Raw genomic sequence first — 22,282 nt, forward strand, 5'->3', positions numbered from 1 at the left:
TGTTTGTCTTTGCTTATACTCAAAATAAAGAGACCATACGTGAGAAATTACAAAGACGATAAGTACAAAAGAATTTATTTGAGTGGAGCCCAGTTCACAATGAAGGCCTACAATTTCAGACCTTTAATTCTTGTAATAGATTGTCTGTTTGTTTTTAAACAAAGGAAAAATTCCATGGCTTGCATGAGGTCTACATGACCATTTAAGGCCCAAATACCAATTCCTTGCATGAATTTCATAATCAATGAATTAATAACGATAAAGCTTGACTCATTAGTCGAGATCGTGGTAGTCGGGTTGACTAATCCACCCTCTCATATTATGCCCCCCCCCCCCCCCCAAATAAAATAAAAAAACATAGCCCGCCATGATTAATGATTCACGTAGTTTTGACATTACACATAGTGACTATAGGTCAGAAGTGTGAGATTACTTTTAGAACTATACTAGTAATAATGTTTATTTGATTCTAAGTGTTTGTTTTTTAATTTGCTTCGGTGTGCAATTTTCAAAGGTACACATCATCGAATCATCCTAAGCTCAAGATACAAATCAAATTCATGTAGCCCTACACTGTACTACTATACTCTGACGGCGCAGCACATGTTGCTTCGTCTTTTGTCAGAAAAGTTACCCCATGCAGGGAGGTGTAGACCATAGGAAGAGACCTGCCCCATGCGTATCATGCTCACTAATCCACGATTTGTTGTACGGTGTTCTGGGGAATCCCCGACGCGAGTGTGCAGCGCGGAACGATTACACTGCAGACTACAATGTACGTGTTGTGCGGTATGTGCAGTGTGTGGTGCACGTACGTTGAGGGCACTAGAGGTCAGTTGTTGAGGGCAGGTCAAGGCACGTTGCCGCGCGAAACAAATCGGGTTTGCATGCACGTTGCGTCAATCAACACGCAGGGCCGAGCAGGTAGCCATATGTATGTGTCGGTGTACGTGTGTCCGTACGATCGACAGCACATCACCAGTACACGGCCGGGGTTCGGGGGTATCGATATATTGACGACGATGCCTGCTGCTTTCGGTCACTAAATTTGAAGCCCCAGATCAACAAAGCCCCTGATTTAGCCACTGACTTCTGCGCGGGTATATCTTACATTGCCCATTTCGATTGTCACGTAAGTTATCACAAACACCAGTACGCTGATACTGTAGTAGATCTATACAACACCCACACAACGACAAGGTGGCCTGTACTTTATTGAAAGAAGAAGAAGAAGAAACATCATGTAATTTATTCTGTAGCTGGCTATAAGTATAGACACTATCTGTCAGTATGTAAATTTATTCACCTATCTATCTTGATCTTGTCGGGCCTCTGGGCTTTGCCTTTGGAATGACAAATGGTCTCGTTAACGTGCGATGCAGATGATGTGCCCTTTGGCTTTTTTAAGGTTTATAATTAGACTTCTAAATGGTAAAATGTGAGGATTCAGCATCAATACTCTGATACCAGTTTTAGTGCGGCAATTTGAAGAAGAGGCCACCTGGCCACATTTTGTTACTTTGCCTTTGGCTTCTCTTGACCCTTGTGTTTGTGGAGTGTGGGTCTCTCTATCCATTCCCAGATCAGATGGATTCTTTGTCGACTTTGATATAGTGATACTTCGTTGAAATCAAACCATGCAAACTATTTGCATTCTCTTGTCTAGAAATGACCACATAGAACTCTCTAGTTGTTGATGGTATCAAACATGAATGATTATTTGAGTTTATTATGTATGTGTACAGAGACTCCAACTCTCCCGCTTTCAACAGGAGATCTCCCACCGAAAGCCAGCCCATTTTTGCAAAATCTCCTGTTCTCCTGCTTGAGATTTAATTTCTCCCGCCCTGTGGCTCTGTGTCTCCCGCTTGAAATGATTTCTTACTGAGTGTCATCTTCTTCTTCTTTGTTCGAATTCCTCCAGTCAGGAGAACTGCTAAAGTTGCAGAGTGAGGTCAAGAATGAATATAGTCACAAGGTCACAGGATAACAACAGGCTAACAACAGGATAACAGTAATAGAACTACATAGCTTTACGTTTGTTATGTATGTCGAAAAGAAAGCTCAGAGATGCGTTATGAAACAGAGAGGGGTTTTTCTAGTCAGAGAGGGAGATAGTGGAGTTGCAGCAGGATCCAAGAAGAGTGAGTCTGGTGAAGCATTCGGGTGGTGTTGCAGTTTTGGTGAGGTGTGTTTTCCATCGCTTTGGCCACTTGGTGAGGAAGCTGTCTCTAAGGGATTTGCTACAGTGAGCATTTGCCCACCAGGTGGGTCACTGTTTCATTAGTGTAGCCACAAAGGCATCCTGGGCTTGTTTTCCTTCTTAATATGGTGTGAAGGCGAGAGTTGGTTGGGTATACCCCGCTGAGCAGTTGGACTTTGATTGGTATTACAGGTCGGAGATGTGAGGGAATGAGATTGTGTTCATGACTCAGGACAGTAGAGAGTAGGTGTAGTGATGGCTTTGTGCTGACTGCCTTCCTGGTGATGTCTGTGCGGTGCTCTTCTACGGCACCTCTCACCATTGATTTCCAGGTGTGTGGAGGAGGTGGTGAAGTGATCGTACATTGAAAAATAAGCATGAGATGACACGAGAGAGAGCACATGAAACCCTCGAGCGGGACTCCAGCCACCGAGGAACTTCGTGCTTTGTGCTTGTGATGTACGCCTTGCGCACATCGAAGTTGGATCATGATCGATCTCCCGTTTGCTAGGGGTTTCAGGCGGGAGAATCTCAAGATCAGAAGGTGCTTGGGGTTGGAGTCTCAGTGTGTAGACTGCTGAGTCTGGGATACTGTCTGACTGTTAAACTGCGACCAGCTCAAACGAAGGAGCGCCTCGGGGTTACTGTCTGACCTGCTGTAACGTTAGTGCTGGACCTTCGGGGACGATGCTGTTCATACGGCTTGCGGGCCTGCAATAGATTGCCAAACAATTGCCGAGTTTCCCTCACATAAAAATTGTAGACAGTCCTCATATCTCAGCTGGTCCTGAAAACATTGAATGCCATAAAGTCAATGTTCCTCTGCTTGTCTTTTGGAACTCTGTCCTTGACATTCACCAATTCCTGTCTCAAGGTGATGTGAGGCGTGAAGAAGGTGCTGGTGATGTCATGCTTCTGGTATGATCTCTTGATTTTGTCCGAGAGACGATACTACCTGTAGGCTGTACAGGACATGGTACGCCCTGATGGTTATATTTTCTGTTTCTGTACTGGTACACCGCATGATTGATTTACTTGCCTTCTTGCTAGGCTGTGTCGACTTAAATTGAAAACTCCCAGTCAGGATCAGGATACTCGTATCTGGCCAGTCGAGGCGTTTTTCTGAATTTGATCCATGTCTATTTTCTCTTTTTGTTACCTTCGAAGGACAATGAACTGTCATGTCTTCTGTGGAAAAGAGTCCTTCGAGGATGCTGGCAAGTTTATGAACTAGGCGATGATGTCATTGAAAGTTTAGTGGCTGGTCAATGTTATCAAACTTAGTTTGTTTCCTGTAATACGAAGCAGAGAGGGTACCATGTAGATGCCTCAACATGGCCATGGGCTTCCACATCTAAGAATGCAAGTTTTTTTTGTCTTCACACATTTCTTTTGTGGAGGAAATGTGTGTGTCTAAGGAGTGACGTTTTTGAAGAAGGAAGTACTTTCTTCTTCCTGGAGGATGACAAATCGATGTATCATCTACATAACAGAACCATGCACGTGGCTTAATACGTCCTGTGTATGGACCTAGAGCTGTCATCTCAAACTCTTGCATAGTGTATGTTTGCAACTAATTGGCTGTGGGAGAAACTGGTGACGCTGGTGTAGCACACCAATGTTGTTCAATTTAACATATTTTCTCATTTCTGGCAAAATGAAAGAGCACTTGACTTGCCCTTTTCAGACAGGACCTGGGAAGAATATTTTCCACCAAACAAATGTACATAATTAATATGCCAGTGACTAGTAAGTGGAGAAAAGGAATGTGTAGTTGTTATATATTTCTTTTAGCAATCCTCTGCTTCTATGGCATTGTTCTGCAGTGATACCACAAACTGTTTTCCTCTGAACTCATCCAGCAATGGCTTCACTGAAACTTATAACTTTTGAATGGATCATCCAGTTTCCTCAAACTTTCACTGATGTGTTCTACCAGTATTGCTGCAGTCATTCAATCCACACAAGTTGAGTGCACATGTTCTTGACCTGTTGGGGACGAGTCCCATGTATACTTGGGCTAGCATCTATAGACTGTTGGAATGTGCGTGTACTGGTATAGCAAAATCAGCCCGTCCTCAATTGGTTAAGTGCATTCTGATTATGACCAAGTCCAGATGTCACACAGCTAGTACTCTCTCTTAATTTCAGCGTATCCATAAATACAAACAGGACCAGTCTAGTGTAAAGTCGTACAGATTTAATTTCCCTTCCTCCATATAGGTATTGTATCATCTAGGAAAAGGTACCACCCACACAGCCCATCAAAATGGCTTCCGTGGAGAAAATGAGCATCCAAGGAATCCGCAGCTTTGGACCAGAAGACTCGGACAAACAGGTCATCCAGTTCTTCCACCCCCTCACACTTATCGTGGGTCAGAATGGAGCAGGAAAAACGGTTAGTAGAATTGTGCACAGATACATTGTACAGTACTCTCCGCATAATCGGGTAGGCTCGAGCAGAGCGTTTCTTACCCGATTAAGCAGAGTACCCGATTAACAGAAGAACACGTCTCATTCACAGTTGACACACACAATGTGTATGTACATGCATTGTACGCTGCACCAAACACCTACACTGAATGCTTAACACGCGTGCTTGCACGGCACATTATGCATCAGAGTCACGAGCAGTAATATACTCTCGTTTTATGGACAAATATATCTTCAGAAAACTTTGTTGTTTGACTGTAGACTCCTCGCTAACACAAAGGCGTTTTCTGAAATGAGCATGTCTCTTTGCATGCACTAGTCACGTAGAACGTCGGGTTACTTTTCGAGAAGTGACTGGGGAAAAGCAAAATTACGGAGCTCTGCTGCATGGCCTGATTTTCGTTGCAAACTTCTCGTATTGTGAATGTTTTGTGGAACAAGGAAGGGGCGCGGGTGTGTTCAACTCCTGTCGGTCTATGATGCAATTGTGAGTGCCAGCTACATGTGTAAAGTTCATTTACGTGTGGCAATATGTCGGTACTGGTACATTGTATTTTCATGTGTAAATCACTCCCCAAATGATCGGTCTTCATTGCAAATTAAGCAGAGAATGCGATTAGCCGTGAAAATTTTAACATTCATGATTTCTTAAAGTGCTATACAATTGTATCTGCTATAAAATGTGGGTAGAAATTAAATTAGAAGAAAATTATTTACCCATTTATGCGGAGAGGCAACCCGATTATCAGGTAATTTTAATGTGCATTGGAACTGATTTTGACATTACTACCCAATTAAAAGGAGTACCCGTTTAAGCGATACCCAATTACGCGGAGAGTGCTGTATTACTAATTTTAGCTAAGATGGGAACTCGTACAGCTTGCAGTTGATGATTATTATGATGGCACTGGCGGGATGCTTCAAACCTATACACACGCACTCCAAGAACAACTAAAGATCACTTTTGGGCAAGCAAATTAAGTGGGCACTAGGCACTTGCCCAAATGCCCTTTTGCAATTTTCACAATTTTACTTTATACAATGTATGATGAATGCAAAATATTGGGCATGATGTGGTGTTCAGCAAGATGAAGTTGAGTTTAATAACAGAGCATCCCATCTTTCACCTCATAAAATTTTGTACAGTTAAACTTGTGACCATACTATTTTTATACCATCACACTCCTCTGTACAGGAGTATTTTATACATGCCCGGTAATTGTAGCAACCATGCACAAGTGTACATCACTCCGTAGGCTTTATATCAAAGCATCAAGTTTTCAACAAATTTACAGAAGCCTTGCCCGAAGAAAGGGTTGTTTTTGCAATATGGACATGACTTGGGCAGCACCTGTTGAATGTCCAAGATATAAAATCAATAATGAATGTTTACTGATTTGTGCAATGGAACCGGACTGACAAAGACTCAGTTCGGCCTGTGTTGTATATTCAATATTGAGTAGAGAGAGTCTCACATTACACTTTGAGCAAAATATTGCATCAGCTCACTTATCCCCATTCATTGTATGAATGATATTTGCAGGAAATGAATATCACTGGGTATTGTCAGCAAGGAATGATCTCATTTCAACTGCCAATAATTATGCCAATAGCATACAGGGTATTACTTTCCTGATCTTTTAGCAACATTTACTATTCCATGAATATCTTGTTAAAACACTGTACCTGGTACTATTATATTTTGCAATGTACATGTGCTGAGATATGTGTAAATACTTGTAGAGTTTAGTGTTACAGTTAGTTTGTTTAAATGCACCAGATTAGGTTTAAGTTTTACAGCAAAATATCAGTGCAACATTCTTAACATTCAACTACACATGTGTACAATTATAACTGTCTTTTTTTAATGTCCTACAATAGTGAACTTTTGCCATCATGTTGTATTAGATATCCTTTTTATTCAAGTGAACTTAACCATACAGTGGCATGGCATATTAAGTTCTGGAGAAGGGTGTTTTGAATGGATGGTGTTTAAGAGTCATACCAATTATAAGCAGCCACCCAAATTTGAGATTATACCTGAAATACCCTGCAAGTTTAAAGGGATCGTACAGTTCTGGTTGAGACCTAATTTCAGGTTTCTAACATTTTTAGGTGAGATAATGAGAAATCTCATATGAAATATGAAAGAGCATGCAATTTTATGAGGAACTCAATGTTTATTTGATAAAAAATGGTTTTGAAATAGCTGAGATATCCAAAAAAGAATGATTCTAATAAAGTGTGGGACCCACACTTTGTAACGATCGCTTTGTTTTACTTTGTTTTTGGATGTTTCAGTTATTCCAAACCCGATTTTCATCAAATAAACTTTGAATTCCTCTTAAAATGGTATGCTCTGTGCTATATCATAAGTGTTTTCTTGGTATCTTGCAAAAATTCGAAAGCCTATTTCTCATCTCAACCAAAACTGTACTATCCCTTTAAAAGACACTTTATGTTGAAAAAAGTACAAAATCTGGTTGTCTCTGGATTAGAAATAGATCTGATTGTACCATTGTTAAAGGTCATGTTTACCTTTTGGAGCAGTGATTTTAAAGATGTTCAAGATATATCACATTTGATGCATATGGATGTGCAGACTGTCAGTTGTATCACAAAACATCCTACCATATGAAATTTTTGCAATAAAGCCCAAAATATAAGGAGATATCACTATTTTTCTCATTAAACCATAACTGTAGACGGTTTAGTCTGGAAACATTTTTATTACAAATCTTGCGTCGCGAACTCCTCCCACAGTTTTTGATCAATTTTTATGAAATTAGGTACAGATGTTCATCTGAATATGTTAATGTGCAAGACACATATTTCCGCAGTAGCAAAAAGTGCGTTGCCATGGTAACGGCATGTTATTGGTAAAATATAGGGCAAAATGCTTCATGGCAAAACTGCTTCATCAGTGTTCTTCCAATTCTCATGGAATTCATATTGAATGTTTGTCTTAGGATATAGGTCAGCATGACACATTTCTTGACAGTGACAAAAAGTATGTTGCCATGGTAACAGCTCACATATTATGAGCCAAAATGATGGAAAATTTTGTGTTGCAAACTACTTCCTCAGTTTTTGCCTAATTTCCATGAAACTTGGTACAGATGTGTGCCTTTGGTTGTAGATGTGCAAGACGCATTTTTTGACAGTACCCGAAAGTACGTTGCCATGGTAACGGCATATGAATGGCAGAAGATCAAGGAAAGATCTTGCGGATTTAACTACTTCCTCAGTTTTTTGACCAAAGCTTATGAAATGTGGCACACACCTTGATCTTGGTGGGAAGATGTGGAAGACATATTTTTCGGACGTGTCGGAAGCTGCGTTGCCATGGTAACGGCATATAAATGGCAGAAGATCAAGGAAAGATCTTGCGGATTTAACTACTTCCTCTGTATTTGACTGAAGCTCATGAAATGTGGCACACACATTGGTCTTGGTGGGAAGATGTGCAAGACATATTTTTTGGACATGTCAGAAGCTGCGTTGCCATGGTAACGGCATATTAATGGTGGAAGATCAAGGAAAGATCTTGTGGATTGAACTACTTCCTCAGTTTTTGACAAAAGCTTATGAAATGTGGCACACACAATAGCCTTGGTGGGAAGATGTGCAAGACATATTTTTTGGACGTGTCGGAAGCTGCGTTCCCATGGTAACGGCATTTAAATGGCAGAAGATCAAGGAAAGATCATTCCTTGGGTAAGACTGTCGTCTTATTATAACAATTGTTCACATTTTGTATATTTAGCAATGCTTAACATCGATTATACTGGTTCAAATTTTTACATCAATCCGTGTTGGTTGTTTCTATCTCTAACTTATTTAAACTAAAGTTAGAACTATTTTGAAGCACTAATGCTGGGTTTTTGTTTCATCTGCAAATGGTAAATTATATGTGTGAAGCATGCAGAGATAGATTCTGTGGTTTTAAGTTTCATTGTTATTAGTATCACTAGTTAGTTTGTCTTTCTGTTTCTCATGTTTTTCTTTTTTATTTACAGACTATCATCGAGTGTCTCAAATACATCTGCTCAGGGGATTTCCCACCAGGCAGCAAGGGTGCTGCCTTCATTCATGACCCCAAAGTAAGCATTCCCTTCACTGTGTCATTCATTCATTTGCTATTAGTACACCGCACCAGGCCACAGAAATTTGTTTTCCTTTGACTTGAGGGCTGATATGTGCAGATGCATGATGCTCAGTACAGCTGATCTAATAAGTTCCACAAGGAAGTCCCTGGGCTCTGCACAATCCAGTTTTGTAATTACGTGACCTTTTGTATGAAACTAGTGTGCTGCAAAAATGACTGTACTGTAAAAGTGGAAATTTTTGCTGTGTTGAATTTTTCGCGCAACCAAAAACTAGTGAGAAAAAAAAAACATCCTTATAACTAATATTTTTGCTTGACATATGTTCCAGTGGTTAATGTCTTGATTCTGTGGAATTAAAAACATTAAAGTTTTCTTCCCCAGCTGAGCGTGAAAAATTAGTTACATGAAAATATCCACTTTTACAGTATCTTTAATAGTCCTGCTGTTTGAGGTTGCATGTTAATTTTTGTAAAATTTTCTGGAAATTATCTGGAATGTTCATTTGAAAATTGAGGTTCCATTTGAAATTCATTTGTTTTGAATATAACCCACAGTGCTTTGGATATGTTACCCCAGCAAGCCTATTCAATGAAATTGCATTATTTCCATGACATATTCTTTGAAATTATGTGGAATATTTTCTTCGAGTTTGAGGCTCACTGCATGATTGTTTAAATTTTCTCAGAAGATATCAGAAATTCCTTGAATAGAGTTTGGAATTGTTCAAGGATGACTTTGGCAGTTTAATTGCATGTATTGCAATTTTGGCAGATTATAATTACAGTTATATTGGGAATCTCAGTGAAAATTCAGGCATCATAGAATTTCTCTCTTTAACATTGCTATTAGTGTTTATAAATGTTCATGTAGATAAAGAAAAGTACTGTTAACACTTATTTGTATTGAAATACCCTATTTCTGTAATCCCTTGTAAAGACTTTCAACCCTGTGAAGGAATAAATTCTAGAGTAAGACATCAACCTTGAAAAACTACCAAGGTAATTGACCAATAGTGGTTGGTTTAGAAGATGAAGGAAGCAAGGAAGGTAGTTTCAACAGTTAACATGAACTCATCTTGAACTCTCAAAAGGTGCGGTCAGACTGGCAAAGATGGAGAAGTTAAAGATTGCGAAGTCTTCGCAATCTTTTGTCATGCGGTCACACTGGCAACCAAACTTCTCGATCTTTGATTGAGAAGTTTGTGTCATTGGTGGGCACGCGCAAGAAAGAAGAAAGAGCGCGCCTTCTGATGGCTAGTGATTGTGATGTACATGTAACAATGCACGCCTGTACATGACAAAGGCCTTGCGCTTCGGAGACACTGCCCGCAAGCAGGTGGTGGACTGGTCACATGACAAAGATTGCGAAGTTTCAGTTTCTCGCAGTCACACCTGCAAAAGATCGAGAAGTTTGGAGGGGGTGGGGGAAAATCCCTAGTTGATGTGGGTAGTTTCGCGAGAAGTTTCGCGTGAGTTTGCGGTCACACTGGCAAAACTTCAAGATCTTAAAGATCACGATCTCAAACTTCGAGATCTTTCTCCAGTCCGACCGCACCTACTGATTTGAAAAGTCTAGCCTTGTTGACTTTCTGTAACATCATTTCTTTTCATACCTAAGGTTGCCCATGAAACAGAGGTCAAAGCACAGGTCAAGCTGCGTTTCATGGACAAGGCGGGAAAAGATGTTGTGGTGACAAGAAATCTTGTGGCAACTCAGAAGGTTTGTTTGAAACCCCCATGATTTTTTTTTTCTTGGGGGGGGGGGATAATTTTAAAGCACGATGAAATGTTTCAACGTCGCCTTTCATGCCTTTTGAGCTGCATTCTGTCTCTTATTATTTAAATGGACCGTACAGTACTGGTTGAGGTGAGGATTCAGGATTATGATATTTTACAGTGGGATAATGAGAAACCCCTTATGGATTATAAGAATTCATCGTTTATTTGATGAAAATTGGCCTTGAAATGGCTGAGATACCAAAAAAAGTGTTCCTAATAAAATTGATAGGCCACCACTTTTATTTGGATCTCTTTGTTTTACCTTGTTTTTGTATATCTCAGTCGTTTAAAAACCAATTTTCATCAAATAAACTTTTGATTCCCCTTGAAATTATATGCTCTTTAACATTTCATAGAGTGGTTTCTAAATATCTCGCAAACCGTTACAAGCTGAATCCTCACCTCAACCAGTGCTGTATAGTCCCTTTAACACTGACACTGTATTGTCTGGCTGTAACGACATTTTGATATTTGGAAAGAAAACTCTCAGTCCCCAGGACTTTGTTGTAATGAGAGTCGCCTGTAGTTCTTTTTTATGCCTTTCGTAGTTTCATGAGAAATTGGTGCGAGAGTTCAACCTTTTCAAAAGTTGCAGTATCCTTTTGCCTCTGTTGTTGAAGAGTCATAAACTGCCTTCCATTTAAAGCAAAGAAACTGCTTTTGTATGACAAAACTTTTTCATCAAATATAACAATGCCTCTTTGGGACATGGGATTTCAGTTTCAGAACTTCCTCAATGTACTTAATATTAATGAAAGCATTTCAGTAGGTATATTAAAAAGGAGCCCTGTATTCAGAGCTCACTTGATTTATACTGAATTGTCTTTATCATAGACAGAGATTACCATCAGAGAGTTAAATGTATGTGTCAGAGAAAATGCCTATTCCTTCTGAAGTATCTGCAAACTTCAGCGTGTGCTTATGGATGAAATATCAGTGCTGTCCAGCACAGGCCTAACACTTTTTGGCAACCCAGAGATTGACAAGTAAATAACAACACTGATTTTGATTGCATTTTGATTATGAAAAGCATGTATCATATCTTGAAACACTTGAATTTGATTTGAAATCCAACAATACTTAACTGTTATATTATCAATGCAATAATGTAGATATGTTTGATTTTTTAATTAAGTTATTGTAAGACCTCACTGACTGTCAAATGATGTCAACTGCAGTTAGTTCAACACACTTTGGTATTTCTGTAGGTGCCTCATAGTCTCAAACATCAACTCTCATTAGAGATAGTGTGGTACACTGTATACATGTGCAGACCCTTTTGCAACTGTAGTCCCTTCCACAAGATGTGCCCTCACTGCATTGAATGTTGTTGTTGTTTTAAAGAAAGAAAGAAGAGAAAATTGGGGCCCTATACATGTACAAATAATTTGCCCCGGACAATACTACCATAAAACAAACATTATAAATTTTAGAGATATTAAACAAAAATATCAAATATAACATGTCTCCACGAGGGAGTACGTATCGCCCACCTGTGACAAAGTCAACACCTCTTCCAGCTCAGTATGCTACTGTACTTCTTTTGTCGTTAGAGGGCATTGCCGTTGATATTCTGGGAAGCAAAATAGGCAGATGGTCTGGAAACCAGACTAATGAGAGATCTGCTTTGGGTACCAGTATTCCAGAGAAATTCTTTTGAAATTTTGTTGGTTGCTTTATAATACAATGCACATAGAGGTCAACCCCCAAGTTACACATTACTGAAGTGAACTTGTAAAATTTAGATATTATTAGCATACCAAATATCTTGTGTAAATCCCGACCCACATCACTACTTCAACCTCTATCACATACAAATGTACACTATAGCAACTTACAATAACACTACAAGATCCTAAATTTGTATTAGCAGTGATTGAAATACAGAACTGTAGAATGAATTATCGTTCTATATTATAACTGCAACATCAATAAACCCTTGAAAATTGACATTGTAATTGTTACCATTTAAGCAATCTGTAATTTGTGATACATGTATCTTTTTTTTTTTTTGCTTGTCTCTGCAGAGAAAAAAGATAGAGTTCAAGTCCCTTGAAGCAACCATTCTGAGAGAAGACAACTTTGGAGAGGTCTGATGAGTATTGTTGGGGGAATTTCTCCTCAAACATGTGGATTTAGTAAACAAAGAATGCAGAAATGTAGAGAATCAAACAATCCATTCAAAAGTTTGCTATTTTTACCACAATAGTGCAATAACAAAGGAAATACCGATCAATAGGTGTATCCTGTCACCATAACTTTCAATTTTTCTAGCAGAATGTAAAAGGTCATGACTTCTATACCTCTATCAGAATTGAGGATTAGTAGTATAACCCTTAACCCGTTGAGGACAAGTCCTGAGTATACTCGGGCAAGTGTCTTGGGAAATACTCGTTGTAGCGATATTAGCCCGTCCTCAACAGGTTAACATACTATGCCAGTAATAAGTCAAGAGAATGTGTCCTTTTCATTCAAAAAAGAATAGGCATTTGTGGAATTCTTTTTATACACTGTATTTTCTTTTTACTGTTATTCTGATGTGACATCACATATTGCTGTAGATTTCGTATCCAGAGATAACAGCAAATATATTGAACTGTTGAAAACTTCATTTAATCATAAAATTCATAGTCTTGAATGGCCTGTCCAAATTTCATCAAATTTATCTGATGTATTCTATTGATTTTATTATTTATTTATTATTGTTTGTTTGTTTTTTCCTCTTGGAAAATCTGCATATGATTTATTTAGAGTAGATTGCCCTCAAGGCATCCCAGTCATTAGTGAATTTGTTTGTGTGAAGGTCTAAATTACTTTTGACTAAGCTGCATGTCATAGAAGATAACCATTGGCTGCTCTGCCCCGTGACTTTTTGACATTCCCTTGTGATGCCATTCACACAGATGTGATTAATTGTAACTACAGTGGATGATAATGTTGTCCAGATCTCTCCATGGCTTTCTCAGTGGCTGTGCATCAGAATTTTCAATATTTTCTGCTTTTGCAGGTTGCAAGTAACATACCTGCAGTCATGAGATGTTTTTCCCTTCCTTTTTTATTCTGTTGTAAATGTGCAAAGGAAATATTTCTTTCTTTTTTTTTTTTTGCAGCAGTAAGGCTTTGAAATTTTCCATTGCCCAAGGTGGTACTTCCCCCAATTCTGGAATGAAATATTAGGATAAAGTGGGATGTGCCTGCTTGTACTTTAGAATGTGCCTTACAATGGGAGGGACAGAAAGGGAATATATAAACTTTTGAAGAATGTTTTAGTTTTGATATATTATTGGAATGCTGTGCCAATCTCCTTTCCATTATTTTCTTCTTTAATTCAAATTGGAAGAACTTTTTGTAGGACCTTTAAAAATTTAGAAATTGATCATTTTATGTGGTATGATACTTTTCATACCATACAGCATAAATAGAAAATATGTGTAGAAAACAGAGAGCTAACGTTTTTGACTTTTTCATGTTTTATTACAGAAGCACAGTATCAGTTCCAGATGTGCAGAAATTGATCGAGAAGTAAGTACATATCTAAGTTTGTGCTTGAAATGAACAAGCAAGGACAGTACAGCTTGTTCAGTGACTTTTGGCTGCATTCGGCAGACCGATGGTTGTTCTGAATAAGATGTCTTTGAAGTTATCATCCCTAATGTCTATGAGATGGGCTGAAGGGGTTGCCCTTTGCACTGACCACTTTATGGGTGGTCCCATTTCTTTATTTATTTTTATAACATGGACTGGCAGGGTGTAAAGATACATAGCTTGCTGGCAGTAGCTGTTTCATTTTTCTCTCATTAGCTGTCCAAAATATTTGGGTCAGTCAGCAGTGCATCTGTCTCCCAATCCATATAGTCAAGGCGCTAATTCCTGTAAGGGGCTTAATTAAGGAGTTCGTTCAACCCACCCCGCAGAAAAGGTTTGACCAGACAGGGTGGTAGATGGGACCTCCATGAACATCCCCAGGTAGTATGTGGTTCCAAATTGTGGTATCAGTAGAATTTTACAGGCCACTTTTCATCATTATTTGTTGGAAGAAACGTGAAAGTTTATGCGCACGCTAAGACTACTACACGCACCAATAGCACTGCTACAGCCGCCAGTGCTAGTGGTGCGTGTAGTAGTCTTAGCAAACGCAGACTTTTTCTTCGACAAACAAGGGTTTTTGCCTGCAAACTAACCTTTCATGCCAAGCTGGGGTCGGTGTAGTGTAGTTTCTAGCCGTTTTTATTTCGTCTTTATTTCTCCGAGTTGAAGCAAGCCGAGTGAGAGCGCATACCCAGTGATTGCGACACCCAAACCGTTTTTTTGTCGCAATCACTGGGTATGTGCCCTCACTCGGCTTAGCGCAATACAGCGGGCTTCTGCACAATACACAAACTGCAACTCAGAGAAATCAAGACGAAATAAAAACGGCCAGAAATTAGACTAGGGTCGGTGACGCTTGTCACTATTGGGGCACTGAAAATGACAAAATTATCACAGTTTTTACATTTATTTCATGACGAATTCATCAAAACTCCATAAAACTATATATGTACATGTTGCTAGAGATGTCAGCAATACACTGGGATACATTGTAATATTGTGCATGGTTACCATGGTAACCGGATGCCTACAGGTGATTGGTAACCCCCAAAATGCCTCCTACTGCTGCAAACTTCGATATTTTTTATTTCATTTTATAGATGCAATAAAAAAAAACATTTTTATTGATTATCGTTAAAAAAAGTTTTCTCTCGTTGCCATGGCAAGCAGTATTATCCAGTCAGGATTCAGCTGTCAATAACTTAAAAACTAAAGCCCATAATTTCAAAATTTCAAATTTGTAAACAAAGGCATAATAAACGGCCATTGAAAGAAAGATATCATTTTCGAATAGTAAAATACATGAAAAAGTTGCATCCGTCGTACTTTCAACACAAATTTGACTTCAAAGTATAGGCAAATGTAGTTTTTAGTAATGTATGGACACAAATTTCCCTTAAAAGTACAGGTGAATACAGAGAGCAAAGCCAATTATATTCTAATGTTAGCTCTTTTGAGTATTTACAGAGCGATGGTTATTCGAAACAATCCTGGAAAAGAGCAGAGGAAAGCAATTGATTGTTCATGTTCTCAAAGGAAGTTTATTGAAGAATGCAGATAAATTCCTTTCTAAAGAAGGAATATACAAGTACGCTGTATTATCCATCAAAGAATTAAGCGTACTTTTGTGTTTGTTAGCTATTGTATAAAAAAAAAATAGAATAAAATGAAAAATCATGATATGTTAATTTGTATCAAAACGTGCAGTAATAAATTAATGCTAAGGAGAGAATGAGGGAAAAATCTTGGGCGTCCTTTCCCTTTTATCCAGGCTAATTTTATAGTGTTGAGGTAGGTACTTTAAGATCCGATCTACAATGGGTGATGTGCACGAAAGGCAAAAGAAACAAATCTGTCTAGATTCCATATGTTTTTTTTTTTGTTTTGTTTTTGTTTTGTTTTGTTTTGTTTGTTTTTTGCAGGGGGGGTTACCAATCACCTGTAGGCATCCCGTTACCATGGTAACCATGCACAATATTATACCTTACAATGTATCCCTTTGTATTGCTGACATCTCTAGCAACATGTACATATATAGTTTTATGGAGTTTTGATGAATTCTTCATGAAATAAATGTAAAAACTGTGATAATTTTGTCATTTTCAGTGCCCCAATAGTGACAAGCGTCAACGACCCTAGTCTAATTTCTAGCCGTTTTTATTCCGTCTTTATTTCTCTGAGTTGCAGCTTGTGTATTGTGCAGAAGCCCGCTGTATTGCGCTAAGCCGAGTGAGGGCGCATACCCAGTGATTGCGACAAAAACGGTTCGGGCGTCGCAGTCACTGGGTATGCGCTCTCACTCGTCTTGCTTCAACTCGGAGAAATAAAGACGAAATAAAAACGGCTAGAAACTACACTACATCGACCCCAGCTTGGCATGAAAAGTTAGTTTGCAGGCAAAAACCATTGTTTGTCGAAGAAAAAGTCTGCGTTTGCTAAAACTACTACACGCACCACTGGCACTGGCGGCTGTAGCAGTGCCAGTGGTGCGTGTAGTAGTCTTAGCGCGTGCAGACTCTTTTCATGCCTCCGCCACGAAGTGGTGCCGGAGGCATTATGTTTTCGGGTTGTCCGTCCGTCCGTCCTTCCGTCCGTAATGAATTTTGTGGACAGCGTAACTAAAAAACCTTTTGAGGTATCCTAATGAAACTTGGCATGTATGTGTATTAGGGGGTGAAGTTGTGCCTATCAACTTTTGGGTGCACATGCTCAAGGTCAAAAGGTCAAGGTCAAATACATAAAATTTCACTATTTTCACCATATCTATGCAATGCCTGAAGATATTTTCTTAACCCTAATCAGGCTGGGCTTTTTTGGCTATGCTATATGGGGGGGGGGGGGGGATTCCGCCCCCCTTCAGATCTCGCCTATGGAACGCGCGATCGCGCCGAAAATGGGCACACGCGACGCCCGCGATGTATTCTATCAAAGTGTATTGTTGCTTTCTCCGAAAAATTTTTCTTATATTTCATATTAATTAATTATTGTAATTTATGCATAAAATCAGTTTTGGGCTCTAAATCACTTATTAATGCTCCAATTAAGCTAATTTCTTTTTTAAAATGTTTCTTGTATCATTCTTCTGAGACAAAGGATAAAAAAAAATCTGTATCGAATTTAATTTCTTATGTATTTTATTGTTTTGAATTTCTTATGTATTTCTTTGTTTTTTGACCTTTTGTTTTTGTTTGTTTTTTGGCCAAAATTTGTCACAGACATTTTTTTAAGCATTATTATGCTAAAATAAATTAATTTCATCCATTGCAAGTGAAGATATGAATTTTTATGTGAATTAATTGAAAAAACACAATTTGCATTGGATTTGTACACAAAATCACGTTTTGGAGCAATTTTGGGGTTGACAAATTTTTTTCGAACGGGCGTCGCGTCAAAACGGTACGCGCTGGCGCAACAATTTGGGTCTCAAAAGTTGTGCGATACTTGAAAGAAAAAAGTCATGAAACATCGCGGCGGGAGCTTATTGCATTGCGAAGATATCCCCCCCCCCCCCCCAGCCTGATTAGGGTTAAAACTTAATGTATACATGTATTACCCAATTAAGATTCTCTGGTGAAAGTTTGGGGTCATGAGGTCAAAGGTCAAAAGGTCAAGTAACAATATCAAAACTTCACTTTTTGCTCCCTAACTTGGAAATTGTTCAAGGTATCTTCATGGAACATAGTATATATACATGAACTGACTAGCAGTGATTATCTAGAGAATTTAGGGTTCATGGGGTCAAAGGTCAAGGGCAACACTTCAACATTTTACTATTTCCCTCATATTTATGCAATGCCAGCAGGATTATTATTTTTTTTTTTTAACACTTGGTGTATGCATGTATAACCTAAAAGAGATTCTCTGGAAACTTTTTTTTTTTTGCCTCAAAGGTCAAAAGGTTAAAGATCAAGGGAAAGTGCTGAACTAACTCTTTCTCCATATCTCAGAAGTGGCTCAAGTTATCTTGAAACTTTCTACATATTTATGCATGTTCTGCCTGACAGTGATTATCCTATGAATTTTAGAGTCAAAGGCCAGATGAAAATTGTAACAATGTACTTTTCAATACAGAAATTGCACTTTTTCTCCATACCTTGAAAATTACTCAATGCATAAACTTATGAATGGGCAAAGTCATGTTAAAGTCCTTATATCCCCAAATACATGCTCTCCTATTCATCCAATTAAACCTAGGTCAAGGAAGGTGAACATTCAACACATTTGTGACAAACATGTCATTTTAATATTTTGCCAATTTTGTGAAAATATGTCGGGACCGGCACTCATCCGAATAAGCGAATTGGCCGGATATGGGAGACACAATATTAATGTATATAGCTGCCGTCCAAGCTGCCGTCCCAGTGCACTGGCAGCTACGTAGGTAGCGTACCTCGCAACGGTGGTGATGACTGCTTACTTTTACGATGATATTGTGGTGTGAATTTATGTTCGTTCTGTCGGGAATATTGTAGGTAAATCATGTGAGTTTTGTAGAAATTTTTATTGAGTTTAAAGTCACTTTTTTTTCTCAATTTTTGAAAGGAAAAAAAAGTCCTTCACTGCGTGAATGCGTCCGGATAATAGAGATTTCCGGATAAAAGGAGGCTGGATAATCGAGGTCGAACTGTAGGATTTTGCCATGATCATCATCATCATTGTTTTAAATGATATCTGATTGTCTTTGTCTTTGTGATCTATAGATGGTAGAGTGCCTGGGAGTGTCCAAGCCTGTCCTCAACAATGTCATCTTCTGCCATCAGGAGGATGCAAACTGGTAAGAGCGTAGTCACCATAGCAACCAGAATGCTGTATTATCTATTTATTTATTTATTTATGTATTTGCTTATTTATTTATTTATTTTTTTATTTATTTATTTATTTATGTACTTACTTGTTTATTTATTTATTTATTTATTTATTTATTTATTTATTTATTATTTCTTTTTTTATTATTAGTTGGGGGGAGAGTCTTTGGAACAGAGTATTACAATTAAAAGAATAATAATAATCACATCCTTAACGTTTGTAGCATTATTCATTTCATCCAGTTTTTGTAACACTTCTCTTTCTTCATTCATCTGATTTTCACCTGACATGGTTTAGAGATGCACCTGATAGATTAGATTATTCTGCTACGGTTATATTGAGTTCATTATGACTTTCATTATTCCTTAAGTGTATAATGTCTGTTTCATTGGAATACATTGCAATTGTCTTTATCATCATTGTCATTCAATTATCACCAGTATTGTTCCGCCTCTGTTCTTCTCCTCTTCACTGTCATTCTTTTTCTCTCCTTCCCTCTCTTATCTATCCTCCTCCAACTCCCATTGATTATTATGTTTAAGTGCCTCCTCCTCCTCCTCCTCCTCCTCCTCATCCTTCTCCCTCCTCCTCCTCCTCCTACTCCTCCCCCTCCTCCTCCTCCTCCTACTCCTCCCCCTCCTCCTCCTCCTCCTCCTCCTCCTCCTCCTCCTCCTCCTCTTCCTCCTCCTCCTCCTCCTCCTCCTCCTCACACCAACCTCCATGTCTACTCCCTCTGTTGTAAGTCTCATTCTATGTAACAGATACAATTCTTCTTTCTCTTTCTTCTCCTTCTCTTTATTCTGCTACCCAAGTGTACATTTTTATCTACATGTGTAGTGCATGCCAAACAAACCAAATGTGACACCAGTGTACATTTGTGCTGTGTACAGATGCTTATACACCAAACACAAAACATCCTGTATTAGCTCAGCATAATGTTTTGTTGCCCTTTAAGAAAATTGGATTACTATTAACATGGAATAGATATATTATGAGAAGAAATTAATGAAGAGATCTATTTGATGAGACATGAGGAGAGACTGCTGGAACTTGTCTGAAAGAAAGTACAGTGCTCACCCGTTCATCGGGAACCGCTTTTAATAGCGGGAACCCCGTTTAAGTGCAACAAAACCTGATGCAACAAAATTTTTACGTGTTATTTCCACCGCTTTATCGGAACCATGAACCGCTTTATCGGGAAAAATCTGGCTGAAATCTTGCTGAAACACTTCCATTGTCCGTGTATTAATGTATAAAAATAATTAAGTTAATTCTTAGACAAAATTGCATGGATTTAATTTCCTTACCAGAAGGATTATTTTCTCACCAGTTCCCAATAGATTATGTCGACTGCAGTCTAAACATTTGCCACTAACCGTCATCTTATCGGGCGTCTACTCGTGCACTTTCACTAATCAAGTCCACTGATCTCACCAGCTGGCCAGCTGCAGACGTACAGTTGTAGCTATCTGAGAGACTGAGCTCTCTTCCCTCTTAGCCCTCCTGCCAACTTATGTGTGACTGTGTGTGCCCCACAAATGCGCCACACCGTGTGCGTGCCAATACATGCAGTGCACTGTGCGAAACTTCAGCTTTGAGATTACATCAATTGCCCCTTTCCCAGGGCCCCATCCATGCAATCTACAAGGGTGCGTAGGCAGATTCCTTTCAGCCTGGCCAGGTGGCTGGCATGCTTGTTAGGTGTCAGATTGTCAGTTTCCCTCATTATCATCGGGTTTTGTTTTTTGTTTTTCTTATTCTTTATCCACATGGCTGCTAGCAAGTGGTTTGTTGTTTAATCATCGCAGTGTTTTTGTTTTTCTTATTCTTTATCCACACGGCTGCTAGCAAGTGGTTTGTTGTTTAATCATTGCAGGGTTTTTATTTTTCTCTGTCATTCATGGGATCGGGCCAGGGCGAGGGATATCAAATAAGAAAGTCTGCTCAAGCCAAGTTGCCTCTTGCACCATCCCATCAAAGTGTCATTATGATCACTAATGATTTTTTTTTTAAGTCGCAAAGTCGGGTTGCGTCTTATACACGGGTACGTCTATACACGGAACTTTATATGTATTTTCAACTCTAAAAATACAAAAAAGGGTTATTTTGTGGATCATATGAATGGATCACAGGTTTGTTCCGATAATGCATTTGCCAAAAATCATAAGACTGCCGTGTCCTTTCTTATCGGCGTTATGGGTCTGCGGGTGGTAGCGTGCATGTATTTGTTGCTGTGGTTATCGTCGGGTTTGATAACTGTGCATGGTTTAATGTAATGCCCACATACTGGGCTTCTTCTTGTGAGATTTGCACGGGCCAATAGCGGCCATGGCTTAAGCGGGAGTACCGCTTAAACAGGAGAAAAACTTGTCTCCCGACCCCTTGCGATTAAGCGGTGAGCCCTGTACCTTTGATATGAAAAGAAGGACTGGAATTATTAGCCATTTATCATGGGTTTTTTTTTTAGTACAGTTGAACCTCTCGTATCCGGACAAATCGGGACTGGGGCTCATCCGGATAAGGGATTTGGCCGGATACGGGAGACTCAATGCTGTATACATGTACACATACACATGTACTGATGTAGCCCATTGTAGTACCACATGACATTGTATAGTAATGTGTATACTGCAACCTTTTCATTGTTACACTCAGTAACAGACCCCAAAATAGAGGTTTGTGTTTGCAAGAATGAAATCATTTTTTTAAAATAAATTCTTGGGATGATTTACCTAAATAATTATTAAGAAATGTATCAAGTAGATCTTGAAAATAAACAGTATGAGTCGACGAAACTACGCTTCAAAATTTTGAGTGTTCAATATCATTCGCTGCTCAGCCAATGACTCGAAACAATGCTTGTCTATCTAGTCATATCCACGGCTGTGTATGGACCTATATGTGGCAATGCGATATGAGAGGACTCGAGCGCATAATCTGTCCATGTTCTTGTGATGATTTGGGGATGTCTGGGGATGTTAAAATGTCTGAAGGTAAGCAATTTGGAAGGAAATTTGATGTAATGTATGTTAATCATGTTGGAGGTAATATGTAATTTATGTGTGTTTGTGTAGGAGTTCTCAAGGAGTTGGGAATCCCCCTTTCCTCCCGTAATTATTAAAAAAAAAAGAAAAAAAATCACGGCGAGATTGCGTCTGTATAATAGAGAGATCCGGATAAAGGGTGCCCGGATAAGAGAGGTTCAACTGTATTTAAAAAAAATGGGTGTCTGGAAAATGAAAAAGAGGTATCACTTTGTCAACAAATGAAAATTTAAGGAAAGACAACAAACATTGATTATGAATATGATGTGTCAAAATGAGTCATGTAATTAGTCAAGTTTTTAGATGAGCAACAAGGGTAAT

The 22,282-nt window shown here is 38.8% G+C and overlaps 1 protein-coding gene across 1 annotated transcript in view; it reads left to right on the plus strand.

Moving 5' to 3' along the window:
• The first annotated feature begins 1,043 nt into the window (after positions 1-1,043).
• The window catches only part of LOC139719949 (DNA repair protein RAD50-like), a 70,457-nt gene continuing 49,218 nt past the window's right edge, over positions 1,044-22,282 (plus strand). Inside the window, exons 1-7 of the mRNA XM_071631328.1 lie at positions 1,044-1,132; positions 4,427-4,601; positions 8,656-8,739; positions 10,363-10,464; positions 12,551-12,613; positions 14,004-14,045; positions 18,812-18,885. Of these exons, the coding sequence (XP_071487429.1) occupies positions 4,473-4,601; positions 8,656-8,739; positions 10,363-10,464; positions 12,551-12,613; positions 14,004-14,045; positions 18,812-18,885 (494 nt within the window). The 5' untranslated portion in view covers positions 1,044-1,132; positions 4,427-4,472. The remainder of the gene's footprint in view (positions 1,133-4,426; positions 4,602-8,655; positions 8,740-10,362; positions 10,465-12,550; positions 12,614-14,003; positions 14,046-18,811; positions 18,886-22,282) is intronic.

Source organism: Diadema antillarum, unplaced genomic scaffold (assembly GCF_040938485.1).
Source record: "Diadema antillarum isolate AM-2024a unplaced genomic scaffold, OU_Dant_1.0 scf00000117, whole genome shotgun sequence".
Classification (NCBI taxonomy): Eukaryota; Metazoa; Echinodermata; class Echinoidea; order Diadematoida; family Diadematidae; genus Diadema; species Diadema antillarum.